This window comes from Anomalospiza imberbis, chromosome 14 (assembly GCF_031753505.1).
Source record: "Anomalospiza imberbis isolate Cuckoo-Finch-1a 21T00152 chromosome 14, ASM3175350v1, whole genome shotgun sequence".
Taxonomy (NCBI): Eukaryota; Metazoa; Chordata; class Aves; order Passeriformes; family Viduidae; genus Anomalospiza; species Anomalospiza imberbis.
Window position 1 is genome coordinate 16,599,967 of NC_089694.1, and position 26,493 is coordinate 16,626,459.

A 26,493-nucleotide genomic window follows, 5' to 3' on the forward strand; every position below is an offset into this window, starting at 1 on the left:
TAGAAATCCTGTAAATCTCTCTCTTTCTCCTTTTTATTCCTTGTTGGAGTAATTTTTTATTAAAATAATGAATGCAAACCTACAAAACCTCTTAGGCCATCCCTCCGCAGCTCGAAAGGACTCAGGAAATCCCTTTTTGTCGTGTGTTACTGTCAGTGGCCAGGTGTGGTTTTGGTATGGGCACCAAAAACTGATTAAAGTTCAGAGCTGATGTATTCAAGGCGTTGATAAATGTGTAAGAGCAAGACTTGGGGATCCCATTGGGGGATTTGGGGATCCCATTGGGGGATTTGGGGATCCCATTCAGGAAGGAAAAGGAGCTGGGCAGGAGAGGGCGGGAGAAACGCATCTCATGTCCAACAAAAGAGGATCCTCTCGTTTTGGGGCCCTCCAAAGGAGGAGTCACCTTTGGAAACTCTTTTTTGTGGAGCTGATGACAGGGTTGGAGCCATGGCACATGGAAGAGCAGCCATTCCTGATTGTGTCCATGGGAGCAGGGATCCACTGGTGGATCCCAAACTGATGCAGGGAGGAGTGCTGCTGGTCACAGCTTTGCCTCTTCCATTGCAGAGGGCAGAATACAGAACCTGGCTCTGAAGGCAAGTGCCAAAAAGCTGCTGGTTGGAGAAACTCTCAAGCTGGAGTGCAAAGCAGAGACCTTCATCAATGGGCGCATCGAGTTCATCTGGACGTGTCCCCGTGGCACAGTGAGTGCATGGAATTCCTGTATTCCCCCTCTTCCCAAAATTCACAGGGCTAAGAAAACCTAATTATTACTTATTCTGAAATTATCCAACCATTTATAAGCCTATTATTGATTGAACTCTGTGTTTGGAAGAATCTAACATGTCTCTGCCCTACTTGAACCTGCAGATTAAACTGTAAACTTCACTAAATAAACCCTGGCAAGAAAAGCCAGGAGTGTTTCCTTCTTTTTGGGAAGAAAAACTCCTTCATTCCTTCTGTCCTGGCTGTCTCAAAGTGACAAGTCTGAAATGCAGGTTGTAAGCTGTCAATCTTCCCATCTATTTTAGTATTTATGAAGTAGGAAAAAGCAAAGGAAAACACAGCTGAACCTGTGGAAATCATACCCAAAGAATGAAATGTAAATTCTGAGTCCTGAGCTTTCTGTGAGTGCCAAATTTGAAGTAGAAGTAAGAAAGACTTAACATTTGAGGTACCAAACCCTCTCACTTCTCCTAAAAAAATCAAAACAGAGGGGGATCATTTCCCAAATCAATTCATTTGTCCAAGAGTCTGTTCTTGGGTCTGTTTGGTGCTGAGAATTAAAATATTTTTTTTTTCTTTTTAGTTCAGCAAAATACGCATTGTAAAAAAGCATCTAAGCCTTTTGGGAAGGTGTAAAATGTAATTCCTAAAAACTGATTAATTTTGATTTGTTTCCTTAAAAAAAAAAAAAAAAAAAAAAGAATGCCTGAGTTTGTTTCAGTGAGGAAACTACAGGAAATAGGAAATATAATGTAGAATTTATAGAGGTCCAAGCACTACAGTGTTACTGAATGAATTTGGTTTCTTGAACTCCATATGGTGGAAAAGATTAGTTTTCCTATGAACTCTCCTTATATTTCTAACATTATAAATGTAAAACCTCTTGGCCAAATCTCTGGGATCAAAAATCCTATCGAAAGCGATAATGCTTTCTAAAATTCCCCAGGAATTTGCATTGGCACTTGGCTGTCATAATATATTATATTTCTGTCATAATATATTTATTTTTGAAAGCAGGAGGTTTTTAATACAGAAAAAATACCGACTGTGACCAAAATAAATTTAAAAACCCTCAAAACCAAACCCTCAGAGCACAGCTCTGACCCTGCAGCAGTTGGGATTTGGTCTGCAGAAGGGCTGGGATGCATCCCCTTGTATACCTGCCCAGAATTCAGTACAAAGTGCCACATTTCCGCTCTGCTTCTCTCTCTTATTAGACTTGATAATGAAACTTCACACAAGAGCTCTTCCTGCTGATCTGCCTTTTATATTATTTATTTCAGTGATGGGGAGATGTGATCATTTTGATAGGAATCACTGCTTTCCTTTACTGGCAGCCTTGGAAAGGGCGAACACAATCATCCAGTTTAGGCTGCTCTTTGACCCTGTTTTTTGTGACTCCCAGCACCCTCACCCCAGGAGAACAATGGACCAGAGTGATGTCGTGTACAAAGCCGGCAGCAGCCTGATAATTGAAAATGTCACCATGGAAGATGGAGGCCTGTACATCTGCAGGACATTCAATGCCACCAGGCTGGAGGCCAATGTCACTGTCACCGTGTATGGTGAGTGCTGCAGCCAAACCAGGATGGACCAGGAACCTGCAGTGTTCAGCTTAGAGGATAATGCCAGGCTGTAAAATCTGTTGATTGAAATGGCACTAGGGAGAAAGTCAACCATTAGTCATCTATAACCTCTAATTAGTCAATAAGAGTCAGCTCCCATGTTGTCAAACAAATTCAAGAGGTACATTTAGATGGGATATTGGGAAGGAATCCTTCCCTGTGAGGGTGGGCAGGCCCTGGCACAGGGTGCCCAAAGCAGCTGGGGCTGCCCCTGGATCCCTGGCAGTGCCCCATGCCAGGTTGGACACTGGGGCTTGGAGCAGCCTGGGACAGTGGAAGGTGTCCCTGCCATGGCAGGGGTGGGAACGGATGGGCTTTAAGGTCCCTCCCAACCCAAACCATTCTGGGATTCTGTGATGTGTGAGGCAGCTGAACTGTTTGAAAAAGCTGGCACCAAGTGTGGTTGCTGAGGCCCTGGAAAATCCATCCTTTGGGCTCCACATGGACAAGAGATGCCCCAGGCATTTCCCACACCAATCCAGGGGTGATGCAAGTGCATATCCTCGGCTTTCCATGTGAATTCCTTCATGTGGGAACAGCCCTTCGTGGTTGAGGCTGGGCTGCACGGGGGAGCTGAGGGAACTGATCCATTTGGTTCTGTGCAGGTCTGTATTGGAAAAAAATCCCATGTGGGAACAAAGCAATCACAGGTGTGAGCTCTATGCTGTGGCAGAGCTGCCATTCCAAGTCTCCCTGCTCATTTCTCTTCCCAGAAAAGCCCTACATCACGGTCTCACACAAGAAAGGGCCTTACTACGAGATTACCTCAGGATACAAGTCCCTGAAACTGGCTGCCAAGGTGGACGCCTTTCCTCGGCCCACTGTCACCTGGTGAGTGCCCCCAGCAACAGCAGGAATGCCTGAGCTCCTTTAGGAATCCTGTCTGGAATAGATCACCACCATTCCTCACCACACAGGTCAGGGATGGGAGCTGGGAGTGCTCAAAGCTGTGGGTTGAGCTCAGCTGAAGAGCTGTGGCTCTGCTCTGGGCTCCTGAGCTCTGGGAGGCTGGGCCAGCCACCCCTCATTCCCAGGTATTATTATCATTGCTTTAATTGAAGGGGTGGGACCACAGTTGGGCTAAAAAGGATTTATTGCTCAAATAAACATCAGTCTCAAAGGCCATGAGATATAAAAGAGCAAGCAGTTGGCCACAGCTCACAGTAGTCACAAGTTCTTTTTTACAAGACAATATAGAACTTTCTGATCCAATGGACAGTTGCCACAAAGATTATTTTGCTTTCTAACCTATCACCTTTACTCACTTCTGCTACACTGTGGGTACTTTTATCCAGTACCCACTGGATGCTTCTACAGATGCTTCTATTATAACATCAGATGCTTCTATTATAACATCAGATGCTTCTATTATAACAGATGCTTCTATTATACACACAGATGCTTCTATTATAACATCTAAACTCTCAGTTTACTCTATACAATTATATTACTACACTATAAACCCTTCACCATCTCACCCAATACAGTTTCTCACTTACTTAAGGCATAATCTTACTTACAACTATAGAAACATAAGTTTATAGTTTTTCTGCTTAATGTCTGTGTACTTTATTTTTACATCAATCCAAGCTTCTCCCAAGGCTGCAAATCAAACCCTTCGGTGTCTGTGGAAGTTTCTATCTTTCCATTTCCCACACCCAGGCTGTGTTCTTCTCCTAGCCATGCAAAAAAAGGTCTCTGAAGGAAAAAAAAAGTGTGTTTCACTTTCCCTGGACACAGAATGATTTGGGAGATCCAAGGAGAAAGCTCTCAGGGAAGAGTTTCCTGCTTACCCCCAGTAGTGGTGGTCAAGTCTGCAAGGGGGCAGGGGCTAACAGGAAAAGGACATGTTTTCAATATAAGAAATTGTTTCTCTCCAGAACTTCTAAATAATGTCCTCCAATCCTGTGCTAGCAGATCCTTGCACTGAATCCTCCTGAGCAAGCTAAAGGCTCCACCAGGAGTGCAATGGATCTGCTAAACAGGAGGGGCAACCAACAGCAACTCCAGGAGATATTCGAGTCTCTCTTTACCCTTTCATCACTTGTCCTCTCTCCTGCTCTGTCTTTAACGACCCCATCCAATGCCTTTTACATCTTTAACTGCATTAAATCCCACGGGACAGCTGGCAGGGGCGTGCCTGTCCTGGCAGAGAAGATGGCATTTCCCTGGAGCACCTGCCCTCGGCCAGCTGAGAGCCTGGCAGGCAGCAAAAGGATGCTCAGGGCTAGCCTTGCTGCATTTTATTAGCAGTGAAATAACATGAAATTCTCTAATTTTAGTGGAAGCAGTGCCAAGAGGTGTTTTTAATTGCTGCTGTTATTTAGGGATGGGGATGTTTTGGGAGCTGAAGTGGGGACCGACCCCTTCTCCCTGCCAAGCCTTTGTTCCTGGGCTCAGTGTGGAGCTCTTTGGTGGCTGCCTGGGACCACCAGAGCCGCCTTCCCTTGGAGCCCCAGCTGTTGATGTTGGAGATCTCTCAGGGTGGTTGTTTTTAAGACTGCAAAGGAAGTTTCCAGCATCCTCAGGCAGTGGGAGCTGCCCCAGCATCCTTCCACCAGGCCCAAAGCTCCATGTGTGGCAAAGCCTGGCCTATTTCCTAACCATAAACCTCCGTGTGGGGTGAGCAGTGACGAGGAGCCTCTCCTGCAGATGCTGCTCTCCTGCCCTGAGGGAATATTCCAGGCTGGGAATTCCTCACTGACCTCCCTATGGACCAACGTTCTCCAGGTTATAGAGTTTAACTTTTTCAGAAGCAGTAAAGGCCTACAGAGACATCCTGAGAGACAATTCTGCTGAAATAATCTCTTCCTTTAAAACTGGTGATACACATTTTGCTATTCCATGATTTCCCACACTTGGTGTTGCCTATCCAGCTTCATTTGGGGGCACTTAGATCATAGTTGAGCATGTGAGAGGCACTGTTCATTCAGATAAAATAAAATAAAAACACCATTTTCCTGTGTGGAATGAATCCATCCCACAGCACTGGAGATGCAAATCAGTTCTGGTGTGGAAGGATAACAGGAATAAATATTCAATCCAAGCAGTGATTCTAGACCTGCATTCCTGTGCTGGGATGACTCTTTATCCCCTAATGTAGGTGACAGGGTTTCTGAGGGTTGACAGGGACATGACAAGCCTTGATGGAACCTCCCAAACAGGTACAAGGATGGCAAACTGATCAAGGACAACCACACCTGCTACGAGCCAGATCCACTGAAATACAGACTGGGAATAAGAGATGTGAGACCAAAACATGCTGGGAACTACACCATGGTCCTGAGCAACCCAAAATATGGCCTCTACAAGAACCTCACCATGCAGCTGGTGGTGACAGGTAAGGACTTGTTGTGTATAATTCCTTCTGCTGGGTTAGTTATCCTATTTTGTATGATCCTGCTGCGCCAGTCAGCAGGAATGGGTGGCACTTCCCAGGGTTTAGCACTGCCCAGAGATCACCACCTCCCTCAGGAACCACTGAAGCCCTCATTTTAGCTGCTGTGAGGAGCTGGTGTGACCCTGGGTCATGCAAGTCCCTTCCCCTGGGACACTGCACCTCCCACAGCCACAGCACTGAGTGCTGGCTCCACACAGGGAGGTGGAAATGCTGGAAAGGGCACAAACGTCACATTTTTATAGGAGCTTGGGAGGATAATGAGTAGAGAGGCCTTAGAACTGGGGACAAGTTCCCAAGAGAAGAGCTGGAAGTTTTATCCCTTGAGATTTAAAAGCAGCTTGGGCAAAGCACTGGAGAACATCTGGGACAGCAAGGGTCCCAGTGGGGCTGACGGAAGGAACTGGAGGAGCTGCCCTGGCTTTTATGTCTGTCCATCATCCTGCTCCAGATCCATTTTCTAAATATGTATTTTCTGTTCTGTCACTTCTTTGCTGGCAGCGTTTGAGGGACAAGCTCTTTTTCAGGGGAATTTGGAGAAAGCCCTGAAGCAGGTTCACTTGCCACAGAGGGAAAATAGATATTGGAATGCCATTTATTAGCCTCCCTGGGAGGATAATGCAGGGCAGAGCCACACTGTCTCTTTGCATATCCACTGCCTCTTTTAATCCATTGAATTTGGCAACAGAGATTGAATTATGAGGCCAAGTAGGTAGGAGGTCAGCAAACGTAAGCTCTGCTTTCCCTTTTTATTTTCCACTTGGGCAGTGAGTAGTTACTGAGACAGGTTTGCTCCCTTTTCTGGGGTGAATTCTTCTTACCCTCTTTACACTTAAACTATTCTCAATTGTCCAATTTTTATATACTTATGTATTGTTGCTTCCAGCAGTTTTGTTTTTCTCATTTCACCTTTCAGAAAGAAATAATGCCTAAAAAATAGAGAACTTGTCACTTAGGTACATCTGACCTATTAAAGATGTTAAATAAGATAGCATAGCTTAAAAACCTGAAATAAGACATAAATTAATGTGTGATTTAGGAGAGGAGGGAGCCAAGAACATGCTCATGGTCAGGTCCTGCAGCTCAGCTGAGCAGGAGGAACGTGTTAAGCTGCATAATTTGTCCACTTGAGATTGTTTTTCCACACAATGGTTTTGCCTCTTCAGAGAACGGAAACGTTCAAAGGAAGAGAAAATTAAGAATGATAATAAACTATCTTGTCAAGGTAAATATTGGTGTTTGCGTGCAGAAGGGAGCGTTTCCTTGAGGAGCCGCCGCTCCCCAAACAGGCAACCAAAAACAAACAGAGCCTTTTTCTATCAGCAAGAGGCTATTTCAGGATGAAACCACACCAGCACAAGCTTTTCATGTCCATGGTGTGTCCAAGCTTGGGGCATCCCATCCCTCACACAGTGCTGCTCATCCTCAGCCTTTCCAGGGGTCAGCCCAGCAAAGGCTTCATCAGCAGTAATTATTTAATTGTAACCCTCCCATTCCTCAAAGTCCAGCAGCTGCAGGGGTGTTCCCAGCTGTCCTGTGGTGATGCACAGGAAAACCACAGAACAAGTGTCCCTTTTCTGGTGACAGGAAGTCAGGGAATGAGAGCAGAACAGGGAAAGACCTGCTGGGGGTGCCGTGGGTGGAAGCTGAGGCTGCAGACAGGGAGGGTTTGCTTGGCTGCAGCAGGACTGGCACCCAGCACCCAGGGAATCCTGCCATCCCTGCAGCACCCAGGGAATCCTGCCATCCCTGCCAGGCTCTTCCCTGCAGCACCACCCTGATGTGCTCTGTGTGAAGCACTCAGCCCAGGAAAGACTCATTTTACTGAGATTCATGTGGGTTGAGCCCAAAAAGGGCAAAATGGGTTCTTGAAGCTGCTCCAAACTGCCCTTTCTCTTGTTCTTCCCATCAGAGGGCAGGGACAGCTTTTTTAGGAGCTGCTTTTTCAGATCTGGGCTTTCAAGTACACTCTGAAGCTCCAAACTGAAAGCAGATTGGAATTCTTCCCTTAACTCTCCACAAATAACCTGGCACTTTATCTCCAGCCATCATGACTGATACCTGGGTATCACACCTGAATAGATTAAATTGCTTGGAGTTTTAGCAGACTCTGAGACAAGAGAAGGAGACCAAAACACACTTTGTAGCCCCTTTCTGCAGGGATTATCTGAAAGAAACCCCCTATGAGTGGGAGGTGTGATTAATGTCTCTGCTCAGAACCAGAGGCCGCCTGCGATTACTGAAACTGGTATTTGAACACAGGGATTAGTGGAGGTGATGGAAAAATCCTCTTGGGTTTCAAGTGGACACAGTGGGTGGAGTATCAGTTTGGCATCATGTCGAAAAGGTGGAGCCTGCACCTGATAAACCTCCTGCTGAGTAATAACCACGTACCCTGAGAGTGAAGAGCAATTTCTGTTTGAATAACAGCGTTGCTCCCCAAATCCAAGGCCAGCCTTTCATTTCAGAGGTGAATCTAAGACATGGAGTGAGTTCTGATCCACACTGTTGAAGAGAAGAGGGAAAATTATGTAAGCAGACTTTGGAATGAGGATAGAAATGCCATTTGAATGTTTTCTGTTGCTGCATGGGGACACTGCAGTGCAGAAATGATCAGTAATCACACAGCCCCCTCTTCTGAGAGTCTCTTCACAACAATCTATCATTAATGTGCCCCCAGGTACTCAGCTGGCACTCAGTGTGCTGTGACAAAGCCATCAGCTGCATTTTTGGACTGGGTGCAGAGGAAGTTCAAAGTTAAAATTGTTGTGAATTGTTTTGCACAAAGGATAAACAGCAGCAGGGCTCAACCTTCAGATTGCTCTGTATTAATTTTGGCAGTGTGTTTTATTCACTAATAATGGCAGCAGAGGAGAACCCTTTAAGCAGGATGAGAACAAGATCAGAAGTGCCCTGCCTGAGCTCTGTGGGCAGTGTCTCTCCTGACCTCACTGCTGCAGCTTTCCTTGGAGTCACCTCCTGGGTATTTGATTGGAGAAATGTCAGAGTTCTGCCCCACTGTGGGCACAGGGTCTTTCACTCCATAGGAATGGGTCAAACATTAGGAGCTATTTCCCCCAGTGTTCGAGTTGGCCACAAAACTGAGGAGTACCTGCAGAGGCTTCAAGTGGAGAGGGAGCAAAATGGGCAAATAACTCCAGAACTGCAGGGTGGGAACTGAAAGGATAAGGTCCAGCAAGGAGCTGCCTGGCCTGGAGGAGAATCATGCTGCTATTCCAAAAATGCTTCTGTAAGAAGTGGCTTAGCTGTGCCTCTGGTCACCCCTGCTCCCACTGCAGCTGGAATTTAGTCTTGCAGGAGCACATATCTCCGTGTGGAGTCACCTTGGCTCATTGTAGGACTCAGGTCCCCAGGAGGTAGCTGATTGCATTTTCAAAACACTCCTTCTTTACATATTTACACATCAAACACTGTCCAAGAAGCGGCGGGTTGCTGTGGTTTTGTTTTGTTTGATTAAATTCTTACTGAGAAAAGCTTCAAGAAAATAATGTCCTGAAGAATTTGGAAGGGAGGGAGCAAGGAGAAGGAACAATCCTAGCAAACAGCTGGTGGCTGAATATCTGAGCCAGGCAAGGAGGAGAAATGTGGGAGAAAAGAGTTATTCCGGTCTGGAGTGCAAAGCAGTCTCAGAACAAAACATAAACAACGCCCTCAAATCTATTTCTGGGCAAGCAGACTGTGTTTCATCCTCACCCTTGTCCAACTCATCTGCATCCATCAGGGCTCCTGCTGAGCTCTTTTGGAGCAGCCAGCATGCTCTGGCCACCACCTAGGGAGTGAGGAGAGTACTGAAGCACGAGTTAATTCAAAAGTGGGATGAATAAGCTCCTTCACCACTTTGCCTTTCTTCTTTGTCCCAAAGTTTCTCTCCTGTGCTCCCTCAAGGCTCTTCCAGCAAATACTGCTTTGGGTTCCAGCTGCTCCAGCCAACTGGAGTTGCATTCCCTTGTAAAGTCCTTGATCCCCCAAGCTTGTGTTGCATCTGTAAGAAAACCAGGATTAAGGGCTAGAAATAACCTCCACAGCAGGCAGCAGAAACTCAGGCTCCTGTGAATTCCCCTTCTCCTGGGAAGGGCTGGAACAAAAGGGGTGCAGGGTACTGGTCACACCTGGATTTGTTACCAGGCAGGAGCAGCTCCACACCACTGAATGATGCACATTGCCCTACTCTGTAGTCAGGCCAGCTCTTCATATTTTGGTTTAAAAATCAAAGGCAATTCTGTGCCTGACCTTCCTTGCCTTGCAAGGGATGAGTGGACATCAAAGGAATCCCCAGTGATCTCCACAAAAGCCAAGAAATATGTGGTGGAGAACAAAACCCCATCACCTCCCCCAGAGGAGAGCAGGGGGGGGGGAAGGAGCCTTGGGGACAAGGTCAATGCATCTGGGCTATGCCAGGGCAGAGGAAAATTGCTTTTAGGGCGGAGGATCTCAGCTCCAGTCAGTGCAGGACACAGGGGACATCCCACAGTCCCTTGTGTGTGGAAGGGTCACTGAAACCCCTGAGCTGAACACTGAGAATTCTTTTGGATTCTTGGTGAAATCCAGCTGATGTTCAGCTGAAGGACTGAGCCACACAAATGCTGTCCCTTCCCCAGGGTCCTGACAGGGCTGGGTTTCCTTTGTGGAGCACATCCAGCTCCTGCCCAGCTCCTTGGAGGATGAGCCACTCAGAAGAAGTCAAAACAGAAAATTGATTTTTCCACCTCCTGGGCCAGCCAAGCTAAACTAGAAATCCCAAAATAAACCCCATCCAGCCACTGTTCCAAAGTGTTTCCAAGTCCAAGGCTTTGCTTTCCTCCTGGGTTCTGGGAGCAGTGTCTGTAGCCCATGGATGCAGGACACAGTGCTCCAGTCCATGCTTCCAGCCTCAGTCACCAGGCACAGGAAGAGAGAAACAAATTTTTCTGGGGGGTTTGTGAAAGAAAAATGCAGCAGCACAAGGAGGCTGCAGCAGCCCTTTCCTGCACATTTATGAGCAAATCCTGAAGAGTTTTCTCCCTGATATCCAAACCTGTACACTTGCAGCTCCCAGGAGAGCCCCTGATGAAAAAGTCAGATGAGCTATTTTCATTTTGCTGGAAGTGGCCAAAGCAATTTTAGGAAGAGGTAGGTGGGGGCCTGCTGGAGCTTGCCAGAAGGATCTGAAGCATTCAAGTCATGTCTTTGCAGCAGCAATCTTGGTCAGACAGCCCCTAAAACCCACAGTGAAGGGGGAAGTGGCAGCTCGTGCTTCCCGTGCTGTCTCTCAGCCAACCTTGCAGGTACATTAACTGATTTTTGGAAAGCAGGCAAAGGGGACAGAGAGAAAAATCCTGGGAAACTGCCTGCTCTGCTTAAAATGAGCAGTTCTTCATTACCCATTTCCTTCTGTACTCTGTAAGAAATAAGATGGGGAGAGACAGATGAGAGAAACCCCTTTTTTTGCCCCATAGCTGCACTGGGGTGAAGGACAGCTCTGGGAGAGCACTGGAAAAGAGATTTCTTCTTGCTCTAGGAAGAGACAGACACCCGCAGGTCAGAAAAACCCACTCTAAGTACAAGTCACCAGCTACCCAGTTCTCACTAGCACTGAATCTCTGGTATCGTTTGTGTAATTCAATTGCCCAGACTCAGCTGCCCCCTTCTTGCAGTAAGACCACTAGCTTCCCTGAGTTACTCCCTACCTTAGCTCTAGGCCAGTCATTAAACTGACACCTGGCTGATCCTTCTCAGTCAATCCTGATTTTTTTTAAGTGGCATTTTTGAAAGGTCTGTAACTGAAGTCAGAATATGGATGCCTTTTGTTTCCGTACCACTAGGTGCTATTTTATTTCAAATATGGCACTGCAAGCCAAGCTGCACTGCCATTTTAACACCAAAATTCCCTGTGGGGCAGCTTAAATTCCCTGTGATTTTTCTTAATATTTGTTCCTCCAGGATCCAAGTGTCTGCTTCTCTCCCAGCCCTGGCATTCCCAGCCCATTCCAGAGGGTCACAGTGGAGCAGCTGGAGATTAGTCAGGGGCACAGTCCTGTCCCTAATTCTATTCCTGGCTGTGGTGTCTGACAGAGAGATTTTGGGCGCTGTTTTCAGCTGTTTTCTCACAGGTACCGTGGGGACAGGGCCGTGCACCCACCTGAGAGCAGCTCTGTGTGCAGGGCATGGGGAAAACAACCAAACAGCAACAATCAGCCCCAGAAAAGCTCCCAGCCAAAATCAGCCAGGCTCAAACACAGTGCAGTGGTCAGTCTGAAAACAAAGTGTTTTCAGGTCATTTCACTCAGTGTTTTTCTTTCTTTCCTTTTAATAAAAAGGAGAGGAAAGAAATGTGAAATGAACTCAGACAACTTTGTCATTTTGGGTTTTACTTCAGGGGGAATTTCACCCTTTCCCAGTCCAAGCCTGCACTAGGAAGTTCTCTCTCTACCATACAGAATATTCACCTGTATTTCCATTAAGTACTGTACAAACATCAGATAGAAGGCTCCCAAGTGCAAATATTTTTTGGATTTTTGGAAACAGAAAAGATAAATAGAAAACAAGTTGCAGCTCCATCAAGGGTTTTAATGAAGCCCCCTGTCCAGCAAAGTATCTAAGGTTGAGATTAATGCTTCACTGGCCTCTCTATGTTATTTTAATGATGTGCTTAATGTGAAAAGATTTTCTGAAGCAGTTTAAATGGTAGTGGGGAAGGTGCATAAACAGCAGTTCAGTCAGAGGGCACTGAAAGGAATGCAAAGTTTCTCTAAAAAATGCAGAGGAACTTTCTCTGTGCTGTTCTCTATATTTGGATGCTCCTTTGGGTGACAGGTGTAGAACCCCTCATGGCACCTGCAAGGAATTTAGAGAGAGAAGAGTCTTGCAGAGGGGTTAATGTCCTAATCCTTGTACATATTATCTGCTCCTAATGCCACAAACTGGAGATAACAGCAGCGAGGAAGGTGAGATTTGCATAATGCTGATCAGTTTGAAACCTGCAGTAAGCACAAGTGCTTTTTGATTGCATTTCCCAGTGCAGCAGCAGCCAAATCTTTAGTTATTCAGGTCAGCTCTCACAGCAGCAATTGCACCTCTGCAAGGCGAGCTGGGGATACAATCACACTTGGAGCCAGAGAGGACGAAAAGCCATTTCTTTGGATACATTTAAAGCCATCTGCACAGCCCTCCTTCCCCACACAGCCAGGGACCAGAAAGCTTTTAAGGTTTGTTTGGCTTCTGCTTGAGAGAGCTCAGCCTGGGGAGGGTCATGGCCAAGGGCTGGGAGAGGCTGGGAGGAGCAGCTCCTGGGGAGAAGAGGTGGGAAGCCACAGTGGAATAGAGAGGGAAGGAAGGGATGGAAAGAGCTGCTCTGGCAGTGCTGGCAGAGGATTTGTGCCCCCAGCCTTGCCCACACTGGGCACGAGCAGGGCTACGGGTTTGTGCATAGTCCCTGTGCTGCTCAGTGAGCAAATGTGTGAGAGAGAAACTCTGGCAGGTGCACCCTCAGTGATGCCAGGCTTTGGGATCAAAACCCCTCTGCAGGCTGAAGTGAGAGCCTGTCCACAGGGGACACTGTGTAGGTGCCAGCCCTGAGGAACCAGACAATCTGAGCCAATCCAAAAGGTCAGCCCCACCACAGAAACCAGTTCTCTTCACAACTGTTAGCACAGATAAGATTGTGACTGTAGAATTCTGAAAATACGGTATGAGATTGGCAGGAATGCAGGTACACCACAACAGGGATTTTAACATTCCTTTTATACACTCTGCATTACTACAAACCACCAGAGACAGTGAAAATTTACACTAAAGAACTCTTAAAATCAGGTTTCCATCACCCATGGAGGCAACTGCTGTAAATAGGATTTGGCCCAGCAAGGGGAAGCGCAAAGCTTCAGCTGCCTGCAGGGGCATGGTCAGAGGTGAAATGGCCATGGCAGTGGGCAGGGGGGTGGAAAGGTTTCATCCCAGGAAATATCCCCTGTAGGAGGACCCCACTTTCACCCCCTAAACCCTCAGTGCTCCAGGGCCAGCACCCTGCAGGGACAGGGGAACACTGGGGCATGGGGAAGAGCCCTGTCCTTGTCCTGTACAGGTGAGCAGGGTCACCTGCAGGGCCCTGTCCTGTACAGGTGAGCAGGGTCACCTGCAGGGCCCTGTCCTGTACAGGTGAGCAGGGTCACCTGCAGGGTGACACCACCTCCACCACCCCCTCTGCAGGGGAAAGGCACAGACACTTGGAAAAGTTCTTCAGTCTCTGAATTTGTGCCCACAATCACCCCACCCTGTGTTATGTGAAAGAACAGATGGGGAGGCGTTTCCCCTCACGCTTAAAAAAAATAATTGCTTGATCATAAAGAATGACTATTTTCAATTGATGAATCATTTGGACTCGTTTTAGGTCTCAAGTCATATTTAATAGTGCTATAATTGTGGCATGAAGAATTCACTCCTCGCTCATGTATGTTCTTATTAGAGTTGGAGCGAGTTAAATTATTATTTCTTTTTTAGAAGGACAATTTAAATGACAGTCAAGCAAGAATATAGAAAAATGTCCTGATATACAATGACTGTGATCAGTCCTTGTCTCCCCATGCTCTTTCACACGAACACCAATTACCCAAGTGTGTAAAGCTTTGTTTTTACAGCCCAAACAACAACACTTGAGTAACCTTTCACATATCACTTGTGTAACCTTTCACATTGAACTTGGAGTCTTTCTCCAAGTGAAATCACACTTGTGAGGTCAGGCCAGCCATGTCAAGCATGGGATCTGAGACTGTAAAGATAATAAAAAATGTGTTTCCCCCTTCAGGGAGAAGTTACAGAATTATTTTTATGATCAGAAATAATTTATTGATGGGAAATGAGATGCTAGGGAAGGAAATTCACCTTTGTGAATTTTGTGAATAGTTTGTCCTGTGAGTTGTTCAGGAATCTCCAAGCCCGTGGAATCCTACGGCTCAGCTCAATGAGAGCCACACCAAACAGGGGCCAGCATTTGGGTTTCTCAGGGGAAATGTTCATCAGGACCTACTGAAGTTCCTTTAAACATCCAGTGTTTTATGACAGGATGGGACATGACTGAACCTACTCCAGTCAATGCTTCCATGGGGTGGAGAAGGAAATACTGATGTGTTTTCAGGCACTGGTGAGGTCAGAAGATCTTTCAGAGCCTGACCATGAGAAATGCCAAGTGAGAGTCCCAACAAGACATGGGATCAGCCTGGTCAGTCCTTTCCTAAGAGGGCTGGAAGGCAAAAAAAGACTATTAAAAAAAAAAAAAGAGGGAAAGGACTCAAGATTGATGAGGTGGGCAATAGCTCATATTTACATATCTGGGGCCTCCCTGACAGCAGAAAAAATAAGTTAGCCCAAAAAATAGAAATCTAATCTACATTCACTTCCCAGCTTGTCAGAAGGCCTCGGTGCAGAGCAGCCCCTCTTGGCTGCACAGGGGTGTCCCACAGAGGGACCCCACCAATAAATCTGTTTGATTTCCTGTTATGAGAAGCAGACAAAGAGATATGGCCAGGGATGGGCAGAGCTGTCTGCACAAGGGAAGAGCCTGTGCTTTCACCCCAGACTCAAACCCACCCTGTCCGAGGTTAGTGAAAGTTCAGTTCACTTTGGGGCTTTTTTCCCGTTATTTCTCCTTTTCGTGCCTTCCCGTGGGAGCTGGAAGGAGACAGGACAAAGCATTTCTTTCCTGCTGGCAACGAGCAGCCCTGAAAGTGTCACAAAAAGTTTGCTCTTGAGAGATTTCCAGTCTGAGGGTGTGATCTTGAGGGCCCTCCAGATGTGAGTAATGCCGTGACATTTTTAATGGCATTCACCGTGGCTGGTGAGAATTTCTTGGCATTTCTCTCCAAGTGTTTTCCCCACACCACTCCTTCCTCACTCTCTTCTCCCCTCCATCCAGTGCACATTACACACAGAAAAGGAAAGTCTTCAGGTGAAAAAGATGTTTTTTCCCAAAGCTCTGAGGACCTGGTGACTTTCAAGCAGCTGCTTGAAAAGGTTCGTCTCGGGAAGGGACATCACCCCTCTAATTCCATTTTGGCCACAGTCCAGGACTGATCCTGATCCTGCAGCCAAGATGTGACCAAGAGATGTTCCATGGCATGAATTTTCCAGAAGTCCAGCAGGTTCCCAACAACACTGGAAAGGGATTAGGATGAATGTGGTAGCATTGCAACGTGTTTTGTGAAATACCACAACCAACACCCTTGTTTCTGTGAAAGAATATTTTCAGAACTGCTGGGAATTCCCCACAACATCAGGAGCCTCACTGGATCATCACTTCTCCCAGCAAAATGTTTCAAAACCTTTTATGGATGTAAATTTGCTCATTTGAATTTCGTGGTTTTTTTTCTTTAGAGAGACCCAAGATCTATGAAAAGGAAACAGATTTTGATAATGTTGTGAAGGTGGAATTGAGAAGCAAACACAAAATCCACTGCACAGCAAGTGGGAATCCCGAGCCCAGGATCGAGTGGAAGTGGCAGCCCTGCAGCCTCACAGACACCCTGTAAGTGACTTCCCTATGGATGAACATGTTCCTGCATTGTTGGGTATTTCCAGTCTGGTTTTCTTTCCACTCCGTCCTAATTATCTGAGCTAAAATCACAAGCAGAGTGAAGATCTCCAGGGTTCTGAGCCCAGCTGGCATCTGGTTGTGTTTGTGCACCTTGTGTATTACCTGAATTGTGTCAAATAAGTTTGAAGTGACTAAAGATCATTGAATTTTCCTTTACCTTGACCAGCAATGCCCCTCTGAATTTCCTTAGCCCTGTTGAATGCTGTGAATATTTGACAAAGGAAAACCAGCAGGATTTGTGGGCAGAGCTAAGACATCTTTTGCCCTGCAAGAGCTTTTTCCAGACAAACCTGCTGAAGGCTTGGCTTCCTTAAATCCATATGGGATTCATGGCACTTCCCAAGGGCTGTCTTCACTCGTGCATGCTGGGCTCAGGCTCCTGTGGCAGCCTCCTGTGGTGTCTCTGAAGCTGGGAGAGGGAATTGTGTCTTACTGGGAACCCCTCTGTGCTGCAGGCTGAGGTGTGAACACGCAGCAAAGTCACTAGGTCAAAGCTGCCAGGGAAAACAAGGATGCCTTTGGAGATTTGCCTAAGGAGACATTCCCTTTGCTCCTGCAGCTCCCTGAGCAGAGGGGTCTGCAGAGAGAGGCCTGGGCTGATGCCCATCAGTTCCCTGGTAGCCTCTGGACACGTGCAGGAGCCTGCACAATTCTGACCACATCAGCTCCTCCCTGCAGTGAGAGGGATGAAATCACGTTTTCCACCCATTAAAAAAATGAAGACAGATCTAGAAAGCAAGGGAGAAAATTGCTGGATAGTGCCTTATTTTCTCTACTCATTTATAGCTGTGAATGGCAAGCCATGAGACAGGAAAATCAGGGAGAATCCCTCCCCAGGTGTTCTGTCCAGCACAGGGATGTTGGGTGATCCAGCCTCAGCTTGGGAGTGACCTGGTGTGCCTGCCCCAGGGAGGTATCCCGCAGTTACACTGCTCCTGGGGGAATAAACTCAGGGATCTGATGGCTTTGTGGGCACTCCAGTGCAGCAGGAGGCACAGGGCTGTGCTTGGCCAGGGTTCAACGAGAGCAGGCTGGAAGCACCACATGGAAACAGGTTCTGCATCCTCTAGGAAAGCCACAGAGGTGACCCAAAATCTTTTCCAGGCCTTTCTGTCTAGGGGGAGAGAATTGGCCATGAGTGCTGAATGCAACCAGATCCAAACCAGTGACCTGGTGGCAAAGGACCTCACATAACCCTTTGTTGCAGCTTTCTGGCTCTCTGATCTTATCAATTTAAATACAATTGCAGAGTGGCTCTACCTCTGCTGGCCCCAGGGGCAGCCTTATCTTGCTCCAGCAGAAGCTGGAGGAGGATTCCTGTGGGAAATGACACAGCCCCCATTTCCTTCTGTTGTCTGACTTCCTCTCTCTCTCTCTTTCTCTCCCCCCACTCTGCCTCAGCAGTGCCCTTTGAATGCCTGAGCTCCAGCATTGTTCCTTAGAGCTGGGATGTGATTTTACTTCCTCTGAGCTTTCCCCCTTCATCCTCAGGACAGGATTGTGCCTTGCAGGAAGTCCCTCAAGATCTTCTAATTAGGCCCTTCTGAGAGCTGCAAACCCTCCCCTGGCCCAGGGTGTTGCCCCTGTGCTTTGTGTGGCTTTGGCAAAGGCAGGGTTGATTTATGGAGGGATTATCTGCAGCATCAGCCCTTGGTCAGTGCCTGTAAAAGTCCATTTTACCTCGTGAGACCCCATGGAGAGCTCAAAGCCTTTGCATTTCTAGGAATGAGAAGAGCTGTGTCTCTGCTTAGTCTTACCAAGCTGAGGAAGACAGGAAAGATTTTGGCCCTGGATGGTGCAGCTGGACCTCCACATGATGTGTTCCACATTCTGCTCCTTGCCCATTTTCCCAAATGAAGATTGAAAAGTGTCTTCTGTGGAATGTGCAGCATTAAAGGGGCCTTCTGCTGTTCTATCCCAGTATTTATCCATTCCACTCCCTCAGCCCACACTTCCTGTTGGAAGCTGAGCACAGGCAGACACTCAGCAACATCCACCTCCCCACAGTTTGGAGTGACTGGCATTTTGAATTTGGAAATATAACTTATATTAGCCAGATAAAACTCACATAATTTAATTAATTGCCCAGTATTTTCCATTTCTAATCTTTACAAGGATTGGATGGTTCATTGCATGAACTGATTTTGTTTGCCCTTGTCAAGGTCCTTTGTAAATAATTTTGAAATGTTGCAAAGAAGGAATGGAGGAATTTCACAAAGTAACAGGCTCCAGCAGCAACAGTTCTTAGGAGTATTTAAGACCTAAGATTCTTGTCTAAAATTGACATTTTTCTCACTCCAGTTCTCCTCCCTGCTTACCTTGAACACCATCTCTGCTTTTCCACCTCCAGATGCAATCCTGAGGGGCCAAAAGTTGTGGTTTGGGAGAACACAGTCATAGGAAACAAGATCAGGAGCATCGAGAACACCCCCATGAGGCAGGGGGATAAACCAAAGGTATGTGTGGGATGGCCTGGGGATGATGTCAGGGCATGCTTACCCCCAGCTCGTGGTTCCCAAGCTGCTGAGGGTTCTTTGCATGCTTGGAATTCCCCAGCGCTGGGATCATCCCAGATCTCTGCTCTTTACAAGTGCTGGGGTTTGGGAATGATGTCACCCACCCTATTTAAACTCTCTCAAGACTTCTGGGTCAAAACCTTATGTCTTCTCTCAGTCTTGAGAAAGTGTGAGAGTAGTTCAGTTTGAGGGGTGCCGTGATGTGAACGCTGATAAGGACTCTGAGTTCATGAAACACTTGGGGAGTTGTTGGTCCTGTTCCCCTTTGTCCTGCCCCTCTTTGTCTGCCCTGTTTCCTCTACTCCCAGCAGCAGGAGCTGACCAGGTGTGTGGTCACAGTGCCACAGGTACCTGCTCTGATTTCCAGAGTGTGCAGGTCCCAGTTTGGAGGCACTTCCCTGGAACAATGAAAGAGAGAAAACCTTCCTTGGACACTTCCCAGCCTGCTCCCCCTTCCAACAGCCCTGGGATCACCCTGCCTATGTGAACTGCAGAGATCCCAGCAGGAATTACCTGTTCAGTGTCCCCCAGGTGCCTGTGGTGACACTGGCTGATGTTCCACACATCCAGGATGGGAATGTGCAGTGGACTCAGGGCCTCCTGGCTCTGCTGGGCTCTGGCTGGGATTTCCTGCTGGACTTGCAGGGTTGCTGGCCGCAGGAGTGGGTTTGCAGCTCCAGGTTTGGAGGTGGATGTTCCAGATGGTTCAGTGTCTGATCCTGCAGGGTGCTGGATGCTGCTGTTCCAATCCTGGTTCACCTTTGAGCATGGGAGAATCCTTGAGTTAGTCCTGTGCTTAAAGTTAAGCACAAAGCTAAAGTGCTCTTCTGGACTGGGTCCAGACTAAATCAGCATCTGGCAGGATCAGTGCCTCAGCCATCTGCTCTTTCTCAGAGACTTTCCAGTTCCAAACATAATCCAAACCAGAGCTCTGAAAACATGGAGCTTGGGCTGGGAAGGAGAAAATCAGTGTTTGCCTCTCATTCCTGAGTTTTTCCATTGCTGGGAGATATTTATAAATTGGATTTTTTTAGACGGCATAGTGCCCCTTAAGCTGTGGCTTTAATGTATTCTTTAAGATTTTTACATCTCAGGTAAAAGCAACCCCCTAAAAGTGCTAATTATTCAAAAAAAGGAGGTTGGTGGCATTTACCTTCTTTCTTATTTTTCTTCTTTTTCTAAGTTTCTTAACTTAAAAGAAGAAGTTTCTTCTTTTTCTAAGACTTTTTGGTTGCTGCATGGGCTGACAAGAGCTTTGAGACTCTCAGAGCTACTGTTTGTCTCCATATATATTATATATATATATAAAATCAGCTTTTACATATTTCATGGTTTAAGTTACGAGCTACATGATTTTACAATTTATAGTATACTTATTCTTTTTCTGCTTGGCTGAGAACACAGTCTGAGGTGCTTCCTATTAATTCTTATGTCCTGATTAAGATTTATTCAAATTAATACAACTAAATTATAGGAATCTCAGGTTTCACTCCCTGCATACATTGCAGACAGTTCCTCTCCTTCCCCCTTTCTGAAGTTCAAGACTCTGTGTTAATGTTATAGAATATCATTTTTAAAAAGTCTCTGAGGAAGAAGTATTCGGACTTTTCCTAGAGTTTCATCAGTTGTTATTCCCACCAGGAATGGAACGGACAGGAACCAGCCCAATCCATTCCCATCATGTCCCAGCAAGTAATTCACCTGCATTGACTAAGGAGATGGAAAAATAAAGATGCAGGAGTCTGAGCTTTCAGGAACTGTGTTAGGAACCTGGGGTTAGCTGAGGCTGGGGATTTTCCTGTGGGATTTGATCTGTCCCATGAGTACTGGAGTCTGGGCAGAAGGTAGAATTCATCTGGGCTCTAGGATTTGTCAGCACCCAAGAGTTCACCCTTGGGAGCTGAGGCAATAAAAGCTGGTCCAGCCACATGTGGCAACTTGCATTAACTGTTTAGAGCTGCTAAAAATATCAATAACTCCCCTGGAATCACCATATCCAGAAACTTGCCCAAGGCAAGCTGGCAGGGCAGCAAGCACAGGTTTTTCCAGCAAACCCCTGGTGCTACTCGATCACATAAAGCTCTTCAGACATCTCCTGACAGAAGTGCCATGTAAAATTGAGCTCTCCTGTCATCATCCTCATCATGATTATTCCATGAGTATTCCACAGATAGAGAAGTGAGTTTCACCTCCTCCTGCCTTCCTAAGCCTGAGTCTCACTCCTGAGGAAAAGCACGAGGTTATGGTTCAGGTAATGATGCACTTCAGTGAAGTTTTGGTCAAACAGTGGTTGAGGCAGTTGCACTGTGATAGTTTCATTTTCCTTGGGGTTTGGAGTCCACGTTGAACTTCTCACTTTGGGAGTTAAAGCACTGCGTGGCTCCTCTGAATCTGCTTTTTCACACCAGGTGTAACACCCGTGACTGCAGGAATTGCCTGACTTTTCAAGTCACAAGGAGCTAGGTTGCTATTTTTTTTTCTTTCCCGTTAGCAAAATAACAAACTGGCCTGAGCTTGGGATCAGCAGAAGGGAATAGCAAAACTCATGCATAATTCAGCTCTCTCTGGGGGGTTCTTTTCATCTCTTTTCTCCCTTTCATGTCTATATGAGAGTGGCCAGGCCACGTGGGTGTTTCTGCTGGTGAAATTCACAACCACTCAAGAAAACTGACCCAAAAATGCCAAGTTTAGACCTCCTGAAGGAACAAAAAGTCTCTATTAGAGCAGTGGGATGTGTGTGGTGAGAAGTGTGTGAGCAGCTCAGCCAGGCTGTTCTAATCTGTCACTTCCAGGAGCTTCTCCAGCCCTGTCACGCCAGGCTGTGCCAGGGAAGGGGACAGGCACAGGGACGGGGTTGGGACACAGCAACCATTCCCTGGGGATCAGCCCAGGTGTGTCAGGCACTGCCCAGGCTCAGGGGCACGTGGAACTGTCCTTGGTGGGTGTGGTGAGAGCCTGGCCAGCAGCAGGGACATCAGAACTGACCCTTTGTCTTTCCTGACCTCCTAAATTCACAACCACTCAAGAAAACTGACCCAAAAATGCCAAGTTTAGACCTCCTGAAGGAACAAAAAGAACAAAAAATCTGCAGTCACTGGAGGAGGGATCAGGAGGTGGTGATTGCTCAGGACTAGCCAGGATTTACCCACCTGCTCCAGGGGCTGGAGGGTGATCAGTCCCTCCATCCCTCAGTTAACCTCCACTTAGCCCAGTCCCCAGCCCAGTCCAGCAGCTTTCCTGACCTCCCCGTGCTGCCACCAGCTGTATTCACTTTGAGGGAGGCACTGGCTGCTCCCCTTTCCCAGGGACAGAACACCCCCTGCCAGAGATGGGAGCAAAGCTGGAAGTTCTCAGCCAGCTCCCAGCCTTCTCTCCTCACTCATCCTCAGTCCATCCTTTAGCATGTTTTGAGTGAATGAACTCCAGTCCTGGAACAGGACTGTCAGGCTGTGCAAACAAGTGCTGTGGTGTGCCACTCAAGTGGATGGATTAGCAGTGAGCTGAATGCTTTCTGTGCAGGGTCCCTGCTGAAGTTCTGTAATTCCATCTCCCCGTAGCCACCTCCAGCCCAGCTCTGCCAGAGTCAGACAGCTGAGAAGTTTTCCACCCACGTTTTGCGCTCCTCATCCTCGCCCACGGAGAGCTAACGAAGTGAAAGAAGAAGGATTGTTAACTGAAGCTCTTGGGTGGGGAGGGATTAGACAAAGGGAAGAGAAAGCAAGGAATAACAAGAGATATCAGTTCATGCTGGCCCCAGCTTAAGAAAGGTCTCGTTGCTCTGTCCTTACTACAAGATGTCTTAAAACACTCACAGTGCACGGCTGGGGAATGTTATTTGGCTGCTTCTAAAATAACTTACTTTTATCAGTTCAGGAACATTACATATGGACTTTATTGAACTATTCCATCAGGAGTTTTCCCAGCAGCAAGCTCTATTTACTTGTCAGAGTTGTTCTTCAGAAATCAGTCATTTTGTCCCTTTGCTTATTGAGCTTTAAACTTAGTTTATTCTTTCCTAGTAATTATTTATTAGCTAATAATCCCTTCCTTGGGCTCGCAGTATTGGGTGGCCTTTAGGTTAAGTAATAGGAAATGGAGTCCTTATTTCCAAAATCCAACCCAGGCAATGCAGCCTGGGATGTGTTTGGTATGCAGTGAGCTCCCAGGATCCCATCTAGCTCCCACTAGGAAGACGTCTAGACTCGACATGCCAATAATTTGTTATTAATTAGCCTTGTGCCAGTGCTGCCTGCACAGGAGCTGAGGGTGGGACAGCCCCTGTGTCACTGCTGCTCACAGGGCCAGGGGAGCTGGAATCTGCACATTTCCAGGCTGTAAATAGCTCATTGATGGCGTTTTCAGTGCAGAGACACAAAGTTTTAAGGCGATTGCAGGTTTCACATCCATCATTATTCAGCTTAGCAGAGAGTGCTGCGCTCTGGGTCTTCTGAGAAGCAGCTGTGGGGTAAGGCCTGCCTTGATCATGGAATTCCAGAGGGGTTTGGGGTGTGAGAGACTCAGAGACCCTCCAGTGCCACCCCTGCCATGGCAGGGACACCTTCCACTGTCCCAGGCTGCTCCCAGCCCAGTGTCCAGCCTGGCCTTGGGCACTGCCAGGGATCCAGGGGCAGCCCCAGCTGCTCTGGGCACCCTGTGCCAGGGCCTGCCCACCCTCACAGGGAACAATTCCCAGTTCCCAATATCCCATCCATCCCTGCCCTCTGGCAGTGGGAGCCATTCCCTGTGTCCTGTCCCTCCATCCCCTGTCCCCAGTCCCTCTCCAGCTCTCCTGGAGCCCCTCAGGCCCTGGCAGGGGCTCTGAGCTCTCCCTGGAGCCTTCTCCTCTCCAGGTGAGCACCCCCAGCTCTCCCAGCTTGGCTCCAGAGGGGCTCCAGCCCTGGAGCAGCTCTGTGGTCTCTCTGGACTCACTCCAGCATGTCTCAAGCTTTTCTACCCTGGCTATGATTCCAGGAGTGGAAAATACTTCTCCAGGTACAGGGACTAAGCACACACAGGGATTATCCCCTCAGAATTTTTCCACTGTCTATTAAAGGTCCCCAGATTCTGGGATTGTGCCCCTGCAGAGTGCAACAGTTTGCACTGTTAATAATGGGGAAAGATGCCTGAGTTTGGGTGCTCAAATTAAAACCATTTTTTCATTTGGGATGGCATTTAGAAGAACAAAATCCTTATCCCAACCTGCCACTGTGACCAAACATACACAGATTTCAAATTTCAGCTACCAAACCAACCTGGATTGGGTTAGTTTGACCACTGAGAACTTTATTTCAAATGTTGGAAAGATAACTGGGCTCCCAGGCTCAGGGATATACCCAGGAGCACACAGCTGGAGTGAAAGGTTGATACAAAATGATTCCAAGGATTTGTCTTACAAGAAAATTACTCAAAATCCTGAATTGCCAGCTCTGGGATCAAGTGCAGGTCTCTGCTGGGTGCTGTTGGTTTGGAAGTCACAGTCTGGAGGGCTCTGGGAGGTGCCAGCTGTGGGCCCAGGCAGGGAAGTGCCTGATCTCTGGTGCTCAGGTGTGTAAGGAGCTGGGATCCAAGTGCACAACAATGACTGGAGCATCCAAACAAGAAAATTACTTTCTCTCTAATCCTCAGTAGTTTTTTTCCCTCAAGAATTTGTCCCCAGATTGTTTCCCACTGTCATTTACCGTCTTTTTCACCTTCATATCTAGACACAACTGAGATTAGCTCCAATGAGGTCTCAGGGATAGCTATTTGCTCTTCTTTTTTTTTTCTCTCTTTTATTTTTTTTCTCTGTTTTCCCACTGCCCTGCCAGACTTTTCCTGAGTTATGGAGTTGGAGATATCAGCATCTGTCTGTGTGTGTGCTCATAAGCACTTACCTCTGGGCCACCAAGCAGCTTGAGGCATTGCATCAGTGTTTAGAAGAGCCACAGTGTCACCCCTAGCACTTTGGACATGTCCCAAAATGGATATTTTATGATTCTGCCTGGCTCTACAGCGTTACCCTCCACTTCCCAGCTAGAGCTGTCACATAGGAAGACTAATTGCTGTTAAAAAGCTGTCCAAATGTATCCCCTCCTGTCCTCAGCACGTACATTTATATTGGCTTTTGCTCTTCCCAAACATGAAATCCTCAGATCCAGCAGCCATGAGGAGAAAGATGTTGGTCCTGATTCAGCAGGAATTCCAAAGTGCTGCTCAGGGCTCTGAACATGTGCTCCTTCCCAGCCCATGGCACCGGGCCACCACTCCAGGACCTGCACCAGGAGAAGGAGCAGGCTGCTTTTATGGCCAGGCTGATTTTATAGCCAAGGCAGAGCAATTTTCACATCATAAATCACTCAGGACTGCACAGCTCTTTCTGTGCTGGACACCAGTGGGAGTTGGCTTTGCTGCTCTCCTTTTTTACCCCTAAATTTGGGGGTTCCCCATTCTTACCATTAAAAGTAAAGACTTTTCCACTCAGCCCTTATTCTGCTGCAAATGCTCACCATTAGAATGTCAAATGCACATGGGATCAAAACCTTTGAAACTCATTTCCCTGCAGGATTTAAAGTGCCAGATCTCAGCAAATCTTAAATAACTCAGAAAATTCATCCCACACAGCTCCAGACACACTCATAGGACAGCTTTAGGAGGGGTAAAGGAATGTCTTGTGCGAGTTTAGTTTAGGATATTAAAAAGAAAGTCCAGAGATGCTTCTGTGCATTTCAAAGAGCTCTCCGGAGATAAGGACAAAGGACCTGAGGGTGTTATAAGTTTTGATTCTCAAAGGCCTTAGAGAGGATGGCAAAGAAAATGATATTTGTTCCAAATGTGAGGGCTCAGAGCTCCTCAGGTGAATGGCTGCAGGGGAAGCAGAGGAATCCTGCAAGCACATCTCTGCCATGGTGGCTCAGGCCCTGTTTTCCAGCTCACACTCCAAAGGAATACAAGGAATAATTAAAGGCATGGTCTGTGGACATTCCTGTGTGAGCCTGAGAGGCTGCACCGTGACAGGGACAGGGCAAGTGCTGGGCCTTGGGAGGTTAAAGGAGCACAAGTTCTTAAGGACATGTTTGAGCTCAGCCCCAGGAGTGACAAAACCCCCTCCTTTCCTGATGTGGTGAAGCTCAGGACAAGTGCTCCTTCCTTCTCCACGATCCTCCCTTTCTGCATTTGCCAAGTGTTACAGCACTGGCAGCTTCTCCAGAGCTTCCTTCCTCACTGAACGAGTCCTGTGCAGCTCCGAGGAGGGGTTTTGGAATCAAGGGACTCCCAGCCCAAAGGGGCCACTCATTCCCTCCCTTCTCTGAGGGGAAAAGCAAAATGCTGCAATACTCTTTGTACTACATCCACAGGAATTACCTACTTCCCATGCAAATGTGGATATTCCTCATATAACCCAGAGCTGAAAAGCAGGAAAGGGAATAGATGGTTGTGGGACTGTGTTTGGATGGACCTCCAGGCCCTTCACTTCAGCTTTTTGCTTGATGTTGTCACACAAAGACTTTGGCAGTTTCTCAAGAGGACCCTGTTTTTCATGGGTAAGACAGGGAAAAAAAGGAAGGCTAAGGTTTAGGAATGAGGAGGGAAGAAAATTAGCTGGGCTGAGATGACAAGAGACAGAAACCAAGTAGCAGCACTTGTCTGGGACTTTCACCCATTATT

At 47.2% G+C, this 26,493-nt stretch overlaps 1 protein-coding gene across 4 annotated transcripts in view; it reads left to right on the forward strand.

Moving 5' to 3' along the window:
• LOC137482666 (vascular endothelial growth factor receptor kdr-like) overlaps positions 1 to 26,493 on the forward strand; it is a 119,933-nt gene that overhangs the window by 52,481 nt on the left and 40,959 nt on the right. For all 4 annotated transcript variants that reach the window (XM_068205177.1, XM_068205180.1, XM_068205179.1 and 1 more), the window contains 6 exons: positions 571 to 707; positions 2,135 to 2,294; positions 3,068 to 3,185; positions 5,519 to 5,694; positions 16,114 to 16,264; positions 18,684 to 18,789. In XM_068205177.1, coding sequence (XP_068061278.1) covers positions 571 to 707; positions 2,135 to 2,294; positions 3,068 to 3,185; positions 5,519 to 5,694; positions 16,114 to 16,264; positions 18,684 to 18,789 — 848 coding nt within the window. The remainder of the gene's footprint in view (positions 1 to 570; positions 708 to 2,134; positions 2,295 to 3,067; positions 3,186 to 5,518; positions 5,695 to 16,113; positions 16,265 to 18,683; positions 18,790 to 26,493) is intronic.